Genomic DNA, 16,677 nt, shown 5'->3' with positions numbered 1-16,677 from the left:
TCAGAAATTAAATTTTCACATGTACATTCAGTTCAATAGTGCATTGCACTACTTTGTGCATAAGAGACATTCTTTTTTGTAGTGAAGTACCAAATGTACAATATCGTTTTAAGACCTGTATATGCATTTACTATTGTGTTATGTTTAATGAACTGTAGACCCATTCCATGTGTGCATATTTTCAAACATGTTAACCCTTTGCATGCTGGGAAATTTGTCGTCTGCTAAAATGTCGTCTGTTTAATTTCTAAAATTAGCATTTTCTTCGCTTTTTTTTCAAAGAATATCAGAATAGCAAACAGTTTGGATCCTGATGAGACGCCACGTTCTGTGGCGTCTCATCTGGATCCAAACTGTTTGCAAAGGCCTTCAAAATTCGGTTCCCGCGCTGAAAGGGTTAAACAAGTTACAAATCAAAAGCACATAGATAAGCATTAATTCATGCATCAAATTAGGCACAATTTCTAATAAAAAATGACTGAATGTGTGATGTATATCGTTGGTTTGGTAGTGTATTCACAAACCTAAAATGGATAGTTCTTATATAACAACTAATTAACTGTAAAGGTCTACTACTGTCAGATGTAATTGGTTATTACTAACATCTGACACCAAGCTATTTATTCTATATATAAGTCTTACATGTGACAGTGTTGATATGGTAAATGCAGAGCGCACAGGCTAATCTGAGACGACACTTAAACCCTTTCAGTGCGGGAACCGAATTTTAAAGGCCTTTGCAAACAGTTTGGATCCAGATGAGACGCCACAGAACATGGCGTCTCATCAGGATCCAAACTGTTTGCTATTCTGATAGTATTGTTTGAAAAAAAAATCAAAGTAAATGCTAATTTAAGAAATTCAGCATACCACATTTTAGCAGACGACAAATTTCCCAGCATGCAAAGGGTTAAGCACATGCATTAAACCCTGTTTTTCCAGAGTGAGGCTCATATCTTCACACTTGTTACCTTGGTGATCATATTTCCTGGGACAGCCACCAGTGTTACATCTGCAAGAAAATGCCAAACACAATTTAACAAAATATCTTTGATATACTATGTCAAGAGATGGTACTTTTTGACACCTGTGACCTTGTGATTGTATGTCACAGTGCAGCCTTGTATTTCACAGTGCAGCCTTGTATTTCACAGTGCAGCCTTGTATTTCACAGCGCAGCATTGTTTTTCACAGTGTAGCCTTGTATTTCACAGAGCAGCCACCAGTGTTACATCTGTCAAGCCGAGTTCACGCAGATCACAGAGCTGTACCGACACCGTGTTACCCACAATGAGGCCGCAAGCTCCATGTTCAAATGTAACACGTGCAATTTGACCTTCAGAGAGCCGCTTGATCTTGAGAAACATCGGCAGCTGCATCTCGACCGCAGGTAGTTAAAACTTATACCTTTTAGCTTAATTGCATTGAAAGCTGAAGTCGTATGGAAACACTATATTGTCCATTTCCTGGGTATAACTAGTACTTGATGTGAGATAACACTTTACGCATTAAGCCCAGTTTTCCCAGAGCGCGGCTCAAATATCTAGCTTCAATTGGATTCATTATTGTTTCAACTGCTGCCTTTATTTCCTTTTTATGCCCCTGGTAGGGTAGCATATAGCAGTTGAACTGTCTGTCAGTCCATCAAGTCAGTCTGTCCGTCCGTCTGAAAACTTTAACATTAACATAACTTGATATTTGGCATGCATGTGTATCTCATGGAGCTGCACCTTTTGAGTGGTAAAAGGTCAAGGTCATCCTTCAAGGTCAAAGGTCAAATATATGGCTTTAAAGCGGCGCAGTAGGGGGCATTGTGTTTCTGATAAACACATCTCTTGTTTTCTATGCCCCTGATAGGGTGGAATATAGCAGTTGAACTATCTGTCAGTCGGTCAGTCAGTCTGTACTTCCGTCCGAAAACTTTAACATTGCCCATAACATTTGCAATATTGAAGATAACAACTTGATATTTGGCATGCATGTGTATCTCATGGAGCTGTACATTTTGAGTGGTGAAAGGTCAAGGTCATCCTTCAAGGTCAAATATGTGGCTTCAAAGCGGCACAGTAGGTGGCATTGTGTTTCTGACAAACACATCTCTTGTTTTAATCCTGTGATACCATCTTTCAAATAACCTGGTGCAGGCTTCTGTGCATAAATAAAGTAAATCCTGATTATTGAATTCCTTTCAAGGAGAATGTCTGATTGTTGTTTATAGACAGATAAATAATTCTATAAATAAACTATTGTTTCTCTAGATAAAGAAAATTCACATTTGTGTTTGATCAATATTAGTGAGCCTTGTTCTGGGAAAAGGGGGTTTAATTCACTGCATAAAGTTTCATCCCAGATTAGCCTGTGCAGTCTTTAACTGGAATTTTGTCAAGAAGAGTAATTCTTTAAACAAAAAAATAGTTTAAATTGTTATCCCTGATTAACCTTTGCAGACTGCACAGGCTAATCTGGAACGACACTACGCCCATGCAATAAACCCCCTTGTCACAGAACGTGGTTCATATTATTCTAAATTTCAACCTCTAGGGTATACAAATGCTGTATCTGCCAAGACACGTTTTCTGACCTCTACAATTTCCGGTGTCATCTGAGAATACACGACAAGATTGCCACCTACACCTGTGACATGTGTCCCTTTATGGTAAGGCTATTTAAACACTAAATATGTTCAAAAGGTGTGGATAGACTTTTTAGGCTTTGAATGGATAAAAAATATTAGTCTAGAGTAATGTTAAATCAATAATGATAATTTAGTTGTACTTTTTATGCCCCCCTTCGAAGAAGAGAGGGATAAATTGTTTTGCTGGATGTCTGTCGGTAGACCAGTTCGTTTCTGATCAATAACTTGTCAACAAATTGACCTATTGGCTTGAAACTTCAAATGTGTATTGACCTTGAAAAGTTGATGAACCCTATCGAAATTGGGGTCACTGGGTCAAAAGGTCAAGGTCACTATCACATTAAGTGTGAAAACCATTACAGATCAATAACTCATCAACTAACTGACTAATTGGCTTGATACTTCACATGTGCATTGGGCTTGAACAGTAGATGACCCCTATTGAAATTGGGGTCACTAGGTCAACGACTAAGGTCACTGTCTCAATAAGTGTGAAAATCGTTTCCAATCAATAATTTGTACACCAATTGACTGATTGGCTTGATACTTCACATGTGCATTGGCCTTTGACAGAAGATGACGCCTATCGAAATGTGGGTCACTAGGTCAAAGGTCAAATTCACCGTTACAATAAGTGTGAAAATCATTTCCAATCAATAACTGATCAACTAATTGACCGATTGGCTTGATACCTAGCATGTGCATTGGCCTTGGACAGTAGATGACCCCTATTGACATTAGGGTCACTAGTTCAAAGCCCTGTTTGTGGGTCATATGTCTCCGACCGCAGAACTCCTGTTTAGATTTCAAATTGTCATGAAAATGCACATTATTTTTATTTAAGTGAGGTGAATTCTCTCTGAAGGGTTGTTTTGACAAAAAAATTTTTTTTATGTCCCCCACCACTATAGTGGGGGACATATTGTTTTTGCCCTGTCTGTTGGTTGGAGCTGCACATGTTGAGTAGTGAAAGGTCAAGGTCATTCTTCAAGGTCAAAGGTCAAAAAAATAATAAAATAATTAAAAATCAAAGCGGCGCAGAAGGAGACATAGTGTTTCTGACAAACACATTTCTTGTTTTTTTTTAAATATTTCATCAATATTATTATATCATAGTTACTAGATAAATATAAGCATAATAAGTGGGGACATGTTGTTGTTTTAGTATGTGTCTATACGAAGGTGAAATGTTATTGATATCCCCTTGTAAACTCACAATTGGAAATATGCATGTGCTTAAAGTGTTGTCTCAGATTAGCCTGTGCAGTCTACACTGACTAATCAGGGACAATACTTGCCGCTTTAATGGAATTTTACGTTTAAAGGAAGTATTTTCTTGGCAAAAACTGAGTTAAATCGAAAAGTTAAGTATTGACTCGGACAAGCCTGCGCACAAAGTCTGCACAGGCTTATCAGGGATGCCACTTTTTGCTGTTATGGAGGTTTTTGTTGTAAGGAAATCTATTCTAAATGAAAATCCAATCTAGGCATAAAGTGTTGTCCCTGTGTGATAAGTCTGCGCAGACTGCAGAGGCTAGTCTGGGACAACACTACATACATGGCTTAAGCCCAGTGTTATCCAAAGGGAAGCTAAAATATATCTGCTTTTGTGCAGGTGTTTGGAGAGAGGAAGCAGTATATCAGCCACCTAGAGGACCATGAGCTTGCCAAGGACTCGTACATACCTGGACATACCCTACGTCTCCCATGCTTTGTATGCAAGAAGGATTTCCCTGACAGGTATTGGTAGTAGGAATTCTTTAAACTAAACCCTTTCCCACTCAGGAGCAAAGTGAAAACAGCTAAATGCAACCAGCATAAAACCAGAACAGCCTGCAAGTAGCCTGTTCAGGTTTTATGCTGTTTGTTGCTGAACAGTATCTTAGGGTTAAAAAAAACCAATTTGAATCTTTTACCAAAGGTTTTTATTGATGCCCCCCTTTGAAGAAGAGGGGGTATATTGTATTGGTGGATGTCGGTTGGTCGGTAGACCAGTTAGTTTCCGATCAATAACTCTTCAACAAATTGACCATTCGGCTTGATACTTAAAATGTGCATTGGCCTTGGACAGTAGATGACACCAAGTTATAATACTTTAATATTCTCAACCCATTTACTATAACAATGATTTAACTGAATTGCTTCATTCTATGTCAACTAAAAACTTTTTAAAGTGGTTAAGTCACACACTAATATGATAAAATTATCTCTTATGGTCAGCTTTGTTGCATACAATCCTGTTGTGTTGTTTTTTTTGTGGGGGATGTGCGACATTTGTCTCTGACTGCGGAACTCTTCTTTAATTATTAATTAACGGGGCTAAATACATGTGCTTTAAGTGTCATCCAAGATTTGCCTGTGCAGTTCGCACAGCTTAACACTTTCTGCTTGTATGTGGGTTTTTTGTTTAAAGGACGTTGCTTCTTAGGAGAAATAAAGTTAAGGCGGAAAGTGTTGTCCCTGATAAGTCTGTGTGGGCTTCACAGGCTAATATGGGTCAGCACTTTACGCACAAACATTTTGCACCATTTTACAAAAGTGATGCTGTTTTTTTTAAACTTTAAACTAGTGGTTACCATCCCTTCGTTTAGTTTGCTTAGCAACAAGGAGGTTCTGGGAATGGTCCTCACTATGGAGGCTTTCTTAAGATCTCCCTCATAGGGTTGCCAAGTACTGGTTCTACCCAGGAAACATACTTGAGAACATCTAAATAACCCGTTGGCTGTCAATTTTAATAATGCTAAAATTAATTGGTTTAAACTAATGTTAAGTGATGATATTATGTTCCATGAAAGATTGTTAAGTCATTCAAGCATACCATATTTGAATATCTGTTTGAAAACACTTGTTTGAATGGACTACAGCATTGTAAGGCAGTTTTTACTGATCTCAAAGTCTCTTTTAGTATTTTGGTTGGCATTCCATCAGAACAATACTGCTGAACAATTAATGTTTGTTTTGTAAACGAGTCGTGCTTTTGGAAAATGGGGCTTAATGCGAAATCAAGGAAAACTTGTGTTGGACAAAAAATAACTCCGGTAAAAAATCTTATGGTTTGGCTCTATTCTTTATTGCAGGGTTTCACTCCGCTATGTGGGAAAGCTTTCGTTGATTTGGCAGTTACTTTTTATTAATTATTTGTTGTTATCTCAAATATTAGACTAGTCAATCCACGAAATCAGTGAAAATTAATGTCTCACATTAAAGATGATTTTGCAATCAATTTTATGGTTTTGGCCTATGACAAAGAAGAGCCAGAACCATAAATTTTTTGTGTAAAACTATTTTATTGTGCACAATTATTGTAGCATTATGGATGCTGCGGCTGACTATGCCTCTGTAATTAATCCACATTTACCACAGTGTATACTTGTTTTGTACAATACAATTCACCTTCCTTTGCCGCAGGGCTTCGCTGCGCAAACACCAAAACTACTACCACTCAGAGAAATGCTTCAAGTGCGCGCTGTGTGGGAAAGCCTTCGTCGAGCGGGCAAAGCTACAGCGCCACCAAATAACTCACACTGGCAAGAAAGAGTTCCAGTGTACGTACTGCGATAAGTCATTCGGGCTGAAGCACAATCTCCTGGCGCATATGAACATTCACACAAAGTACAAGCCTTGGGAATGCAGCATCTGTAGGCGGAAGTTTGGACAGAAAGTTTGCCTGAACCGGCATTTGAAAGTGCACGAGGGGTTCTCGGTGGAATATTTGTAAACTGGTAGAGGCAAAAGCGAGTTACATTGATTACTTTATACAGTGAAAATAATTCATAAATGGCATTAGGACATGATCCTTTTAAACGGACCCTGTTTAGATAAAGAAAACTGTCAATAGAAGTTAAGTGATTTTGGATTTAAGATTAACGCCTAGACTGGGTTTTTTATTAGAAGAGACTTCCTTTAAACAAATAATACCATTAAAGCGGAGTGTTGTCCCTAGTTAGCCTGTGCAGACTGCAGAGGCTACCCTTGGAAAACACTGACGCAAATGCATGAAGCCCCATTTTCACAGAATTGGCTTCACATTCATGATTACTTAAACCAAAGTCTGATTTTCTCCATTGTTATTTTTCTTGATGAAATAGGTTCTGTTCAGATGAACATTGTTCAAAAGCCTTTAACTTTATTAACAATTGATATCACAAATTGCAGATTTTTATGTCCCCCACTATAGTAGTGGGGGACATATTGTTTTTGCCCTGTCTGTTGGTCTGTTTGCGCCAACTTTAACATTTTGCAATAACTTTTGTTATATTGAAGATAGAAACTTCATATTTGGCATGTGTGTTTATCTCATGAAGCTGCACATTTTGAGTGGTGAAAGGTCAAGGTCAAGGTCATCCTTCAAGGTCAGAGGTCAAATATATGTGGCCAAAATCGCTCATTTTATGAATACTTTTGCAAAATTAAGATAGCAACTTGATATTTGGCATGTATGTGTATCTCATGGAGCTGCACATTTTGAGTGGTGAAAGGTCAAGGTCATCCTTCAAGGTCAGAGATCAAATATATGTGGCCCAAATCGCTTATTTTATAAATACTTTTGCAATATTGAAGATAGCAACTTGATATTTGGCATGCATGTGCATCTCATGGAGCTGCACATTTTGAGTGGTGAAAGGTCAAGGTCACCCTTCAAGGTCAGAGGTCAAATATATATGGCCCAAATCGCTTATTTTATGAATACTTTTGCAATATTGAAGATAGCAACTTGATATTTGGCATGCATGTGTATATCATGGAGCTGCACATTTTGAGTGGTGAAAGGTCAAGGTCAAAGTCATCCTTCACAAGGTCAAGGTCATCCTTCAAGGTCAAACGAACTATAGGGGGACATTGTGTTTCACAAACGCATCTTGTGTTTCTTAGTGTTGATGACGACTACAAGATTGTAATGTTATGAAATATTTTTCCCATTTGAGATGACATATTATAGAATATACTTTTCTCGATTGATAATTTTTTCCCAAATCCTCAAATGCATAAAAATACAGACCTAATTGTCAATCTTGAATGACTTATTTGCCAATTTATAATAACATCATTTAAATATCAAATAGTACAATTTATCATTCATAACTGCCTTTTTGAAATTTCTCAAATACTAAGATATTGCATGCAATATTCCTCATTGATTGGTAGGGGACTTGTTTTCCATGGAGTAATTCAATATCAATTTAAAGTTAGCCTGATATTTGTTGTTGGCTTTAAAGCCCATAAACACTCAAAATCAACGAATATTTCGTACAATATTTTGAAAAATAAAGTTGACACAATATATCGTATTCCATGTGAATTTCTGACTTCGAAATAGTTTGCAAAATATTTGATGTTTTTTTTAGTATTTATGTTACTTCAAACCATGCAATTGTTCTTGGGCCTAGCGAAAGATATTTTATCATGACAGTTTCACCTCACCTAAATCTGATTTGATGACGACATGAAAAGAAAGTTTGAAATTGTGTTTATATAATGTAAAAATCATGTTTATATTATTACCATCAAACAAATTAGGAATTGAAAACAGTTTGGAAAATACATGTATTTGGGAAATGGCTGATTTGAAGCCATTATAATGTTGTTTGTTGTTTTGTTAAAAGACTGTTGACAGAACTGCTCAAACAAATGTTTGTATTTTCTGTTCTGTAGTAATTATTATTTATGTTATATTCCTCTCCTGATGTTTCTGAAGTTTGATTTGACGTAACTTTTTCAGAGCTTTATTTCAAATATAATATAAGATTTAAGCATTGGTGTATAGATATCAAAGTGCAATCTACAAGAACTATAACCCTACACTTGCTTGTTATTGCCCTTTATTGTTTTTGTTTGATGTAACTTTTCAGTGCTATATCTCAGATACTATACACAATTGCAGCATGAAACACGTTGTCAACCAGTATAAGACGCTGTAAGTCTTTATAACACGTTGTCAACCAGTATTTGCGCTGTCAGTCGCTATAACACGTTGTCAACCAGTATAAGGCGCTGTCAGTCGCTATAACACGTTGTCAACCAGTATAAGGCGCTGTCAGTCTATATAACACGTTGTCAACCAGTATAAGGCGTTGTCAGTCGCTATAACACGTTGTCAACCAGTATAAGGAGCTGTCAGTCTTTATAACACGTTGTCAACCAGTGTAAGGCGCTGTCAGTCGCTATAACACGTTGTCAACCAGTATAAGACGCTGTCAGTCTTTATAACACGTTGTCAACCAGTATAAGGCGCTGTCAGTTGCTATAACACGTTGTCAACCAGTATGAGGCGCTGTCAATCGCTATAACACGTTGTCAACCAGTATAAGGCGCTGTCAGTCTATATAACACGTTGTCAACCAGTATAAGGCGTTGTTAGTCTTTATAACACGTTGTCAACCAGTATAAGGCATTGTCAGTCGCTATAACACGTTGTCAACCAGTATAAGGCGCTGTCAGTCATTTAAACACGTTGTCAACCAGTATAAGGCGCTGTCAGTCTTTGAAAAGTTACATCAAACAAAAACAGAGCAGGTGTTATATGATACATCTGGACATTCAAGTACTTCTTAAGATTTTACCAAGTGGCTTTTAAATACCTGCCCTCAATTTTGTACTTAAAATTCTTGGCCTTAAAAATAATTTTATATCCAGAAATACATAGGTCAATTATGTCTTGTATTATATTTCATAACATTAAATTTTAAGAAATAAAATAGCAATACACACTTGTTGTTTGTTATAACTTGTTAGAGATTAACTACATAGGGGGAGAAAAGCATGTTTTGTTAGAATGTATTAATTATATATATATATATATATAATTTAATTATTGATATTATTATTATTAATAGCTAATTTCATTTAAGTTACTCAACTTAACCCTACCCAATTCCACCTTTTCCCCCCACCCCAAACCCCTCCCCCCAGGAAGGGTTGTAAAACTCTCCTATAGTACGACCACATCAGCTGGGACTGAACCCACACCGAGAGAGCCCACAACTTTCAAACACTCCCACTGCTCTACCACTTGAGCTATTGAGGATTGTGACAATTGCTAGTTGGAAGATTATTTTATCCTATAAAAATTGAAAAAAAACGTTTTTTTAAATAGCAATCACATGACCTTTTCATATGACCATTTTCAAGTCATGTGATCGCTATATTTAGGCTCATTCAAACAAAATACATTAATATAATCCAATTTCAATACCACTGAAACCATAATCCAGAGTGGTGCAGTGGATAGAGCGGTTCAATCCCAGGACTGGGTAAGTGAACATTTGTTCTATGTGAAATATGCTATTTTCTATGTAACATATGCAATGTTTGATTTGAACTCTATGACAGAACAGATGACTAAAAAATTCACATGAAAATGTGAGGGAATGAAGTAGGTAATAGTCATAATAAATAAATGTTAAAGAAAAAAATGGCACAGAAAAACCTCCCATCAATTTTCATATTGCTTCAACATAAATTGTTTCGTGTGTTTTTTTTTACTTAAAGGGCCAATATGGCATGTCTCACCAGAGTAAGGTTACAAATGTGGGTTCATAGTTTTCAAATTACATGTATTTGGTTTAAATAGTCTTATTAAACAATGTTACCCTACAGCTTTCCAGTTTGGAACCCAAAGGCCTGAATTGTATACAATTTGGTACAGGACCACTATTTGGTGTCCCGTACCAAATCTTATTTCGCTAGGCTTGCGGTTTCTGAAAAGGCTTTAATGGCTACTGAATGTAATAACAGTCTGTTCAGGATTTATGCTTTTTTCTGCTCATCAGTACCTTAGGGATGCAGTCCACATGGTTAATCAGGGACAACACTTTCCGGCTAAACTGGATTTTTGCTAAGAAAGGACTTTCTTTAAACACAAAATATCATGTAAACAGAAAGTGTTGTCTTTGATTAGCGTGTGCAAACTGCACAGGCTATTCTGGGACGACACTTTATGCACATGCATTAAACCCCCCTTTTCACACAGCATGGCTGATTTGTACTATGTAAGTCTAATTAAAGCGTATAGTGATCACCTTGGATGTGGCCAGTATCCCACAGGCAATGATTTGGACAAGATTTAAAGAAGGACCATTATGTTATGTTACCAACCTCTGAGTCCTGAATTTTAAGACACAAAGTTTAAAAAAAAATTAACAATAGAAAGTCCATTTTACAAATGTTACCCAAATTAAGAATTTACAGTCTTGCATGAACTTTGTAGAAGAGCATCTTAGGCTGTTACATACCAGTTTTTTTGTTATGAGATATTTTATATATCTCTTCTGCTATATTAGTCTAAGAAGACCATAGGATCTAATATTTCACCTCTGGTCCTAAGCAGGGCCAGTATTTTCCATTTTCCCAAAGAGTCATTCCAGTGAAGTTCTGTGAAAATCTGCCTAGCAGTTCAGTAGGCAATGTTGTTTTTACCCATTTATGCCTAGTGGACTCTCCCATCCTTCTAAATTGGATCAATTTATTTCCAAAATTAGGGATGTCTCGTATTCTTATTTTTATTTTAAGAATATTTCTTACAAACATTCCTTTAAGCAAACAGCGCAGACCCGGATGAAATGACGCATCATGCGGCGTCTCATCTGGGTCTACGCTGTTTGCTAAGGCGTTTTTTTTTTCTAGACGCTAGGCATAAATGGGTTAATCAAAACTACACTTTTGATGCATGACAGACTAAGGCCCTTCCAATAGGTCACCATGAGCCTGTCATTGACAGCTGAGCTAAAAATGCAGACCACTGATTTTACTGCTTCCCAAAAAGGCACAACCCTAACTAGTTTGGCTTCACAACTATTTGCTTCAAACACGGATGATTTGTTGGCATGGTTAAAATAACACTAAAAGACTACACAGAACATGTTAACATTTTCATAATTGTTTAAAAATGAGAAAATTATGTTTTATTCATAATGAAACATCACAAAAATACATAAAAGATTTAAAACTCGCACAATATTACATCAAAATTGAAATATACACAAAACTAGACATGGTTTCTCTTGAGAATGGTATTCTGTTGTACTCGCTTATACATAGAACCACAATCAACATTTCCTCAACAAAAACAAATATTTACTAAAAAATCACCCAATATGATTTTAAATTTTGATGAGATTTGCGTTAAATTTTATTAACAATTAGAACATTGGTAAATGCCTAATATTATGTTATTTAAGATACTGGTGAATATTTAATTATGATATTTCCAGTATTTAATTAACAGGTCAACATAGGTACTAAAATAACAGCATTTTATAACACCTAAAATTAGCAACACATAAAATGAGAAACTTTGGCATACCGGTACAATGTTTTCACAAAGTATTTACAAATTAGTAATGAAGCACCTTAGTATGTATGGAAGCAAGCTTACATGAATGCTGCATGGTCAATATATTAAGATACAAAATCCAGATTTAAAACACCTAGCAACGCTCTGGGAAACGAGGCTTCAAGTTTGTGCATAAAGTGTTGTCCCATATTAGCCAGTGTAGTCCACTTATAAGGAATATTTTATTGAAAGGAAGTATTTCCTATATGAAAACCCAGTCTAGGCGGAAAGTGTTGTTCCAGATTAGCCTGTGCGGATTAGTTTAAACCTTTTTTATTTTAGCTCCATTGCATTGAAAGCCTCGGGCTTATTGAAACGCTCTCGAGTCCGTTTCCCTAGAACCAGTACTTGGTGTCTTAGGGGGTGATCTAAAGAACGCTCCCACAGTGGGGATCGAACCCGTTACCATCCAGTCGCTAGGCGGACAAGCAGACTGTGCGGGTTGCACAAGCTAATCTGGGACAACATTTTTAGAACAAGCATTAAGCCCCATTTTGAGAGACATCAATTCTAAAGGGACACGTTCACTAATAGACAACTTTCTCAAAATTTTGTCATAGACTTCAAAAAAAAGTTAATTAAAGAAAAAAAATGAAAGTACAAAATTTACTATAAATACTATTTTATATTATAAATACTGTTTTACGTAAGTAATCATCTAAAACAGACTGTATAGCACAGCATGCGTTTATGCACTCTCCTATGCAAGTGCAAACAATTTTCTATTTCATTAATGAGATTCTGAGGGACCTATTTGCTTATATTATTTATTGATTGATTGTAAATTTATCTTCATATCTTTACTTAACCCTTTACCACTTGTATATGCATTTAAATTACATTATTGATTTATTGTAATTTGATCTTAATATCTTCACTGAAGAAGCATTTTGTATAATAATTGATATTATTTCTAGAAAATAAAAAATAAAACATATCCATCAAATAGAATTTTGGTAATACACATCTGCATATATTTCCATAAATATCTTCATTTATTGCAAATACATGTATCTGAGAAATGCCCTAAGGTGGCTCAGGCTAAAAATATAATCAAATATACTGATATTCTTCATTTTGTAATAACAAAATCTGAAATTCTTGCAACTGGAGTTCCAAATTAACGATATTTCATAATTTTTAGTTTTCGCCAAGTGATATTTTTTATACTGAGACTTGGGGGTTACCATTTATTTATTTCATGTAAATACTTTATAATAGATTTGATTTTTTACACACATAAATTTCTTTAAATAATCAATGTAGAATTTTTTTTATGAATTGTTGAAATCTAAAAGAGAGTAAGCTGCTAAAAAAAATCTGTCAATTAACAATTATTGGTAAAACTATTACATAAACATACAAATATCAACATATAACTAGCAATTAATTTTCTATTTCTTTTAAACATGGATTTGATCCAAAACATATATTCAGAATTTATATAGAATTCCATATTTTCTTATAGTTATAACATATTATAACATATTGTTCCTGGCAACATATGACGTATTATAGAATTCATATGAATGGAAATATAATAAATTATTACATTTAAACTAGTGTTCTCATGAGTGAATTATTTAAATATATATTTTACACTTAAAACTTCTACACACATTTCAGCAGTATAGAAAAACCACCAAAAACAACACCTTGTCGATTCTGAAAAAAAAATCAAGCCACTTAGCAGCAAAGATTTAACAATCAGGATTATTATATACAAAACAAATTTGACCAAATAACGAATTTAGCAGTGTTCACTAGCAAGGTTTTACTATATGCCCCGCCCCTGCCTGCCGTGTTTTTCAACCAAATGGAAACATTTTTGAACTTGTCAAAGATATAATTAGGATAAATCTTCTGACAAAGTTTCATGAAGATCGGAAATAAATGTGGCCTCTGGAGTGTTAACAAGGCAATGTTGATGATGCACGACGGACAAAAGGCGATCACAAAAGCTCACCATGAGCACATTGTGCTCAGGTGAGCTTAAAATGAAGTTTTTATGTTTGTATCTATAAGTATGCTGATAATTTAAAATAGATGAAAGGTTTAGGAAAGCAACAATTCCAGTCAAGTTTCAATGATTGAATGTACCTCAAAATGTATTTTAACTCAGAATGATCAATTGCAATTTGTATACAGAAACAAACTTTTCGCAATAAGTGAGAAAATGGGCAGGCAAAGCTTGTCTAAACTATCAAAAACTTAGCATATTGTAAGGTAAACATGATCAGCATTAAATTCAATACATTAAAATACATTAAATATTTTTCCATCTTTAACAACATCTTTAACAACAGCAACAACAATAATTAGCCGGGACCCTGATTTGTTAATCACTTCACACTTTAATTCATTAAATGTCTGCGTGCAGTAAATAGCTAAGGCTTTTCTGTTAATTACTATTTAAAAAAAGGGGTATGCTTTGTTGTTTTTATTAAGTCAACATAATCATTCTATTTACTAAATTCTCATTCTACCAAATATTTTATGAAATACTTTTCTTTATCATATATTTTGAGGACTACTTTTTATCAAATATTTTGAAGACTTCTTTTTATCAAATATTTTGTGGACTACTTTTTATCAAATATTTTGAGGAATACTTTTCACCGAGATTTTGAGAACTACTTTTTATCAAGAACTTCTTTTTACTGAATATTTAGAGTAATATTATTAGTAGCCAACTTGTTATAATTATAAAATTATGAGTTGGGAACTTCTCAAATGAGTGATAATTTGGGTCACGAACTTTCTCAAAATTGTAAAAAAAACTGCCATTCTCTGAGAAGTGAAAAAAAGGCCTCAATATGTGTTGTGCCTTTTTTACATTATTCAGCAGCTTTGTAACTCATGATATATTATATAATATTTTAGAATTAGTCTTGGTTATTCAAACATATCACCACTTATTTTGGCCCTAGAACAAAATATCTGACTACACTTGCTTTGGATATGTTCAATCTTTAGTCCTTTTACATCAAAACTGGATGGCTTCACGCGTATTTCCCAAAAAGATGTAAAAGCTGTCTATGATAACAGCACATAATAGATATTCTTCAAACACATACATGAATATTCCACAAAAATGGGGTCATTGAACTAGGCCTCCGCACCAGTCCTGTCACAGGTTGATGTGGCCATTCAGTTAAATCACAACCCTCCACATTTCACTGTATAACCTTGTCACATTGGCACTTATTAATTTATAAACAAATGTTTTAAATAATCAAGTGTTCAGTCACAAAAATACTCAAAATCAATGAATACATGTCTTCTGCAAAATATCTTGGAAAAAAAAAGTTAATCAATAAAAAATAAGTGTCTCTAAAAGCAATAGCCAACATTTCAATGCTAGATAAGGTATGGTAATATAGACTTTAACGCAATACAAAATGCTTATTTTTATTGATTTGTGTCAAAAAATGTAAATGTTTGGATATCCTAGCCGGAAATCCACATAGAATTGATTGTGACACAAAAAATGAAAACAAGCATTTTACATCTCGTTAAATCTATGTTAGAAGACCACATCTAGAATTGAAATTTTGGCTATTACTATAGGGAACATTGATATTTATGTGCTTACTTAAGTTTTTAAATTATTGTTCGAAATATTCGTTGAATTTTGAGTGTTGATGGGCTTTCAAACAATCAACTTTAATGGCATTACAATCATATTTCAGCCATTCAATTTCTATCAATCAGCAGCAGTACGGTTTTTAACAGGCATCTAAACCATATGATAATGTCATTAGTCTATCAATATTTTTAATAAATTAGCAATGGTACAGTTTTTAACTCGTTTCTAAACAAAATCAAAACCAAAAACCGTACAATTTTTTCCGCATACCAGCAGCAGTTCAGTTATCCACTCGCATCTCAACCGAACAATAATGTCAAAATTTCGTTGACAAAAAAACAGCACATAACAGATCTAAGAACACACTTCCCAGGACAATGTATATTATCTATGAACACATACAAAATATCTCTGAACGCACACATATATTATCTATAAACCAGTGTTGAGCTATTTTTGTATGTGTACGTTCTGCTTTAGTTTGAAAGCTATTTTTTGTATTTGTCCATTCTGTTTTTGCTCGAAAGCTATTTTTGTATGTGTCCGTTCTGTTTATCCTCATCGTCAGAATCGTCTCCCTTTGGTAACAACGTCTGCCGACTGCCGTTGTCGTAGAACTGCTCGTAGACTGGGTTTGCAAAATTTGTGGACTGGAACAGAAAATGAAAATAATTAATATCCATTTCTTTCCCTACGAAACAAATTAATAATATTTTAGCCTTGCTCTAGCAAAATGGGGCTTAAAGCATGAATGAAAAGTGTCGCTCCAGATTTAATTTAGCTTGTGCCGTCTGCACAGGCTAATTAGGAAAAAACATTCAGCCTGAATTGAATTTTGGCTAAGTAGAGATTTCTTTTAAACAAAAATACCATCTAAGACGAAAGAGTCGTCCCATATTAAGAATGTGCAGACTGCACAGGCTAATCCGGGACAACAATTTACGCACAAACATTAAGCCCCATTTTTCCAATTGTGAGGCTCATTTTATTATATCTTTTTATGGAAGTATGTCTGCATTTCTTACTTGAAGTTTGTGTCTTGATATTATGTAATGTTGATTTAATTATGTTAATGAATTTTACAAAGGAAGCTTGGCAAAAAACAGTGAATAGCAACCAACA

General features: G+C 34.9%; 2 protein-coding genes across 6 annotated transcripts in view; one reads left to right on the top strand and one right to left on the bottom strand.

Moving 5' to 3' along the window:
• Positions 1 to 9,342, top strand: part of LOC127847439 (gastrula zinc finger protein XlCGF57.1-like) — a 38,176-nt gene extending 28,834 nt beyond the window's left edge. For all 4 annotated transcript variants that reach the window (XM_052379346.1, XM_052379345.1, XM_052379347.1 and 1 more), the window contains 4 exons: positions 1,215 to 1,390; positions 2,542 to 2,656; positions 4,251 to 4,375; positions 6,044 to 9,342. In XM_052379346.1, coding sequence (XP_052235306.1) covers positions 1,215 to 1,390; positions 2,542 to 2,656; positions 4,251 to 4,375; positions 6,044 to 6,353 — 726 coding nt within the window. In that variant the 3' untranslated portion in view covers positions 6,354 to 9,342. The remainder of the gene's footprint in view (positions 1 to 1,214; positions 1,391 to 2,541; positions 2,657 to 4,250; positions 4,376 to 6,043) is intronic.
• Positions 9,343 to 11,494: 2,152 nt separating this feature from the next.
• Positions 11,495 to 16,677, bottom strand: part of LOC127847104 (very low-density lipoprotein receptor-like) — a 72,625-nt gene continuing 67,442 nt past the window's right edge. The window contains exon 29 of one of the 2 annotated variants that reach the window (XM_052378714.1): positions 11,495 to 16,205. In XM_052378714.1, the coding sequence (XP_052234674.1) occupies positions 16,083 to 16,205 (123 nt within the window). In that variant the 3' untranslated portion in view covers positions 11,495 to 16,082. The remainder of the gene's footprint in view (positions 16,206 to 16,677) is intronic. The other variant, XM_052378715.1, reaches the window with a different exon arrangement.

This window comes from Dreissena polymorpha, chromosome 10, assembly GCF_020536995.1.
Source record: "Dreissena polymorpha isolate Duluth1 chromosome 10, UMN_Dpol_1.0, whole genome shotgun sequence".
In the NCBI taxonomy this organism is placed as follows: Eukaryota; Metazoa; Mollusca; class Bivalvia; order Myida; family Dreissenidae; genus Dreissena; species Dreissena polymorpha.
The sequence above is the reverse complement of the archived record's forward strand: the minus strand, read 5'-3'. Positions and strand labels throughout refer to the sequence as shown.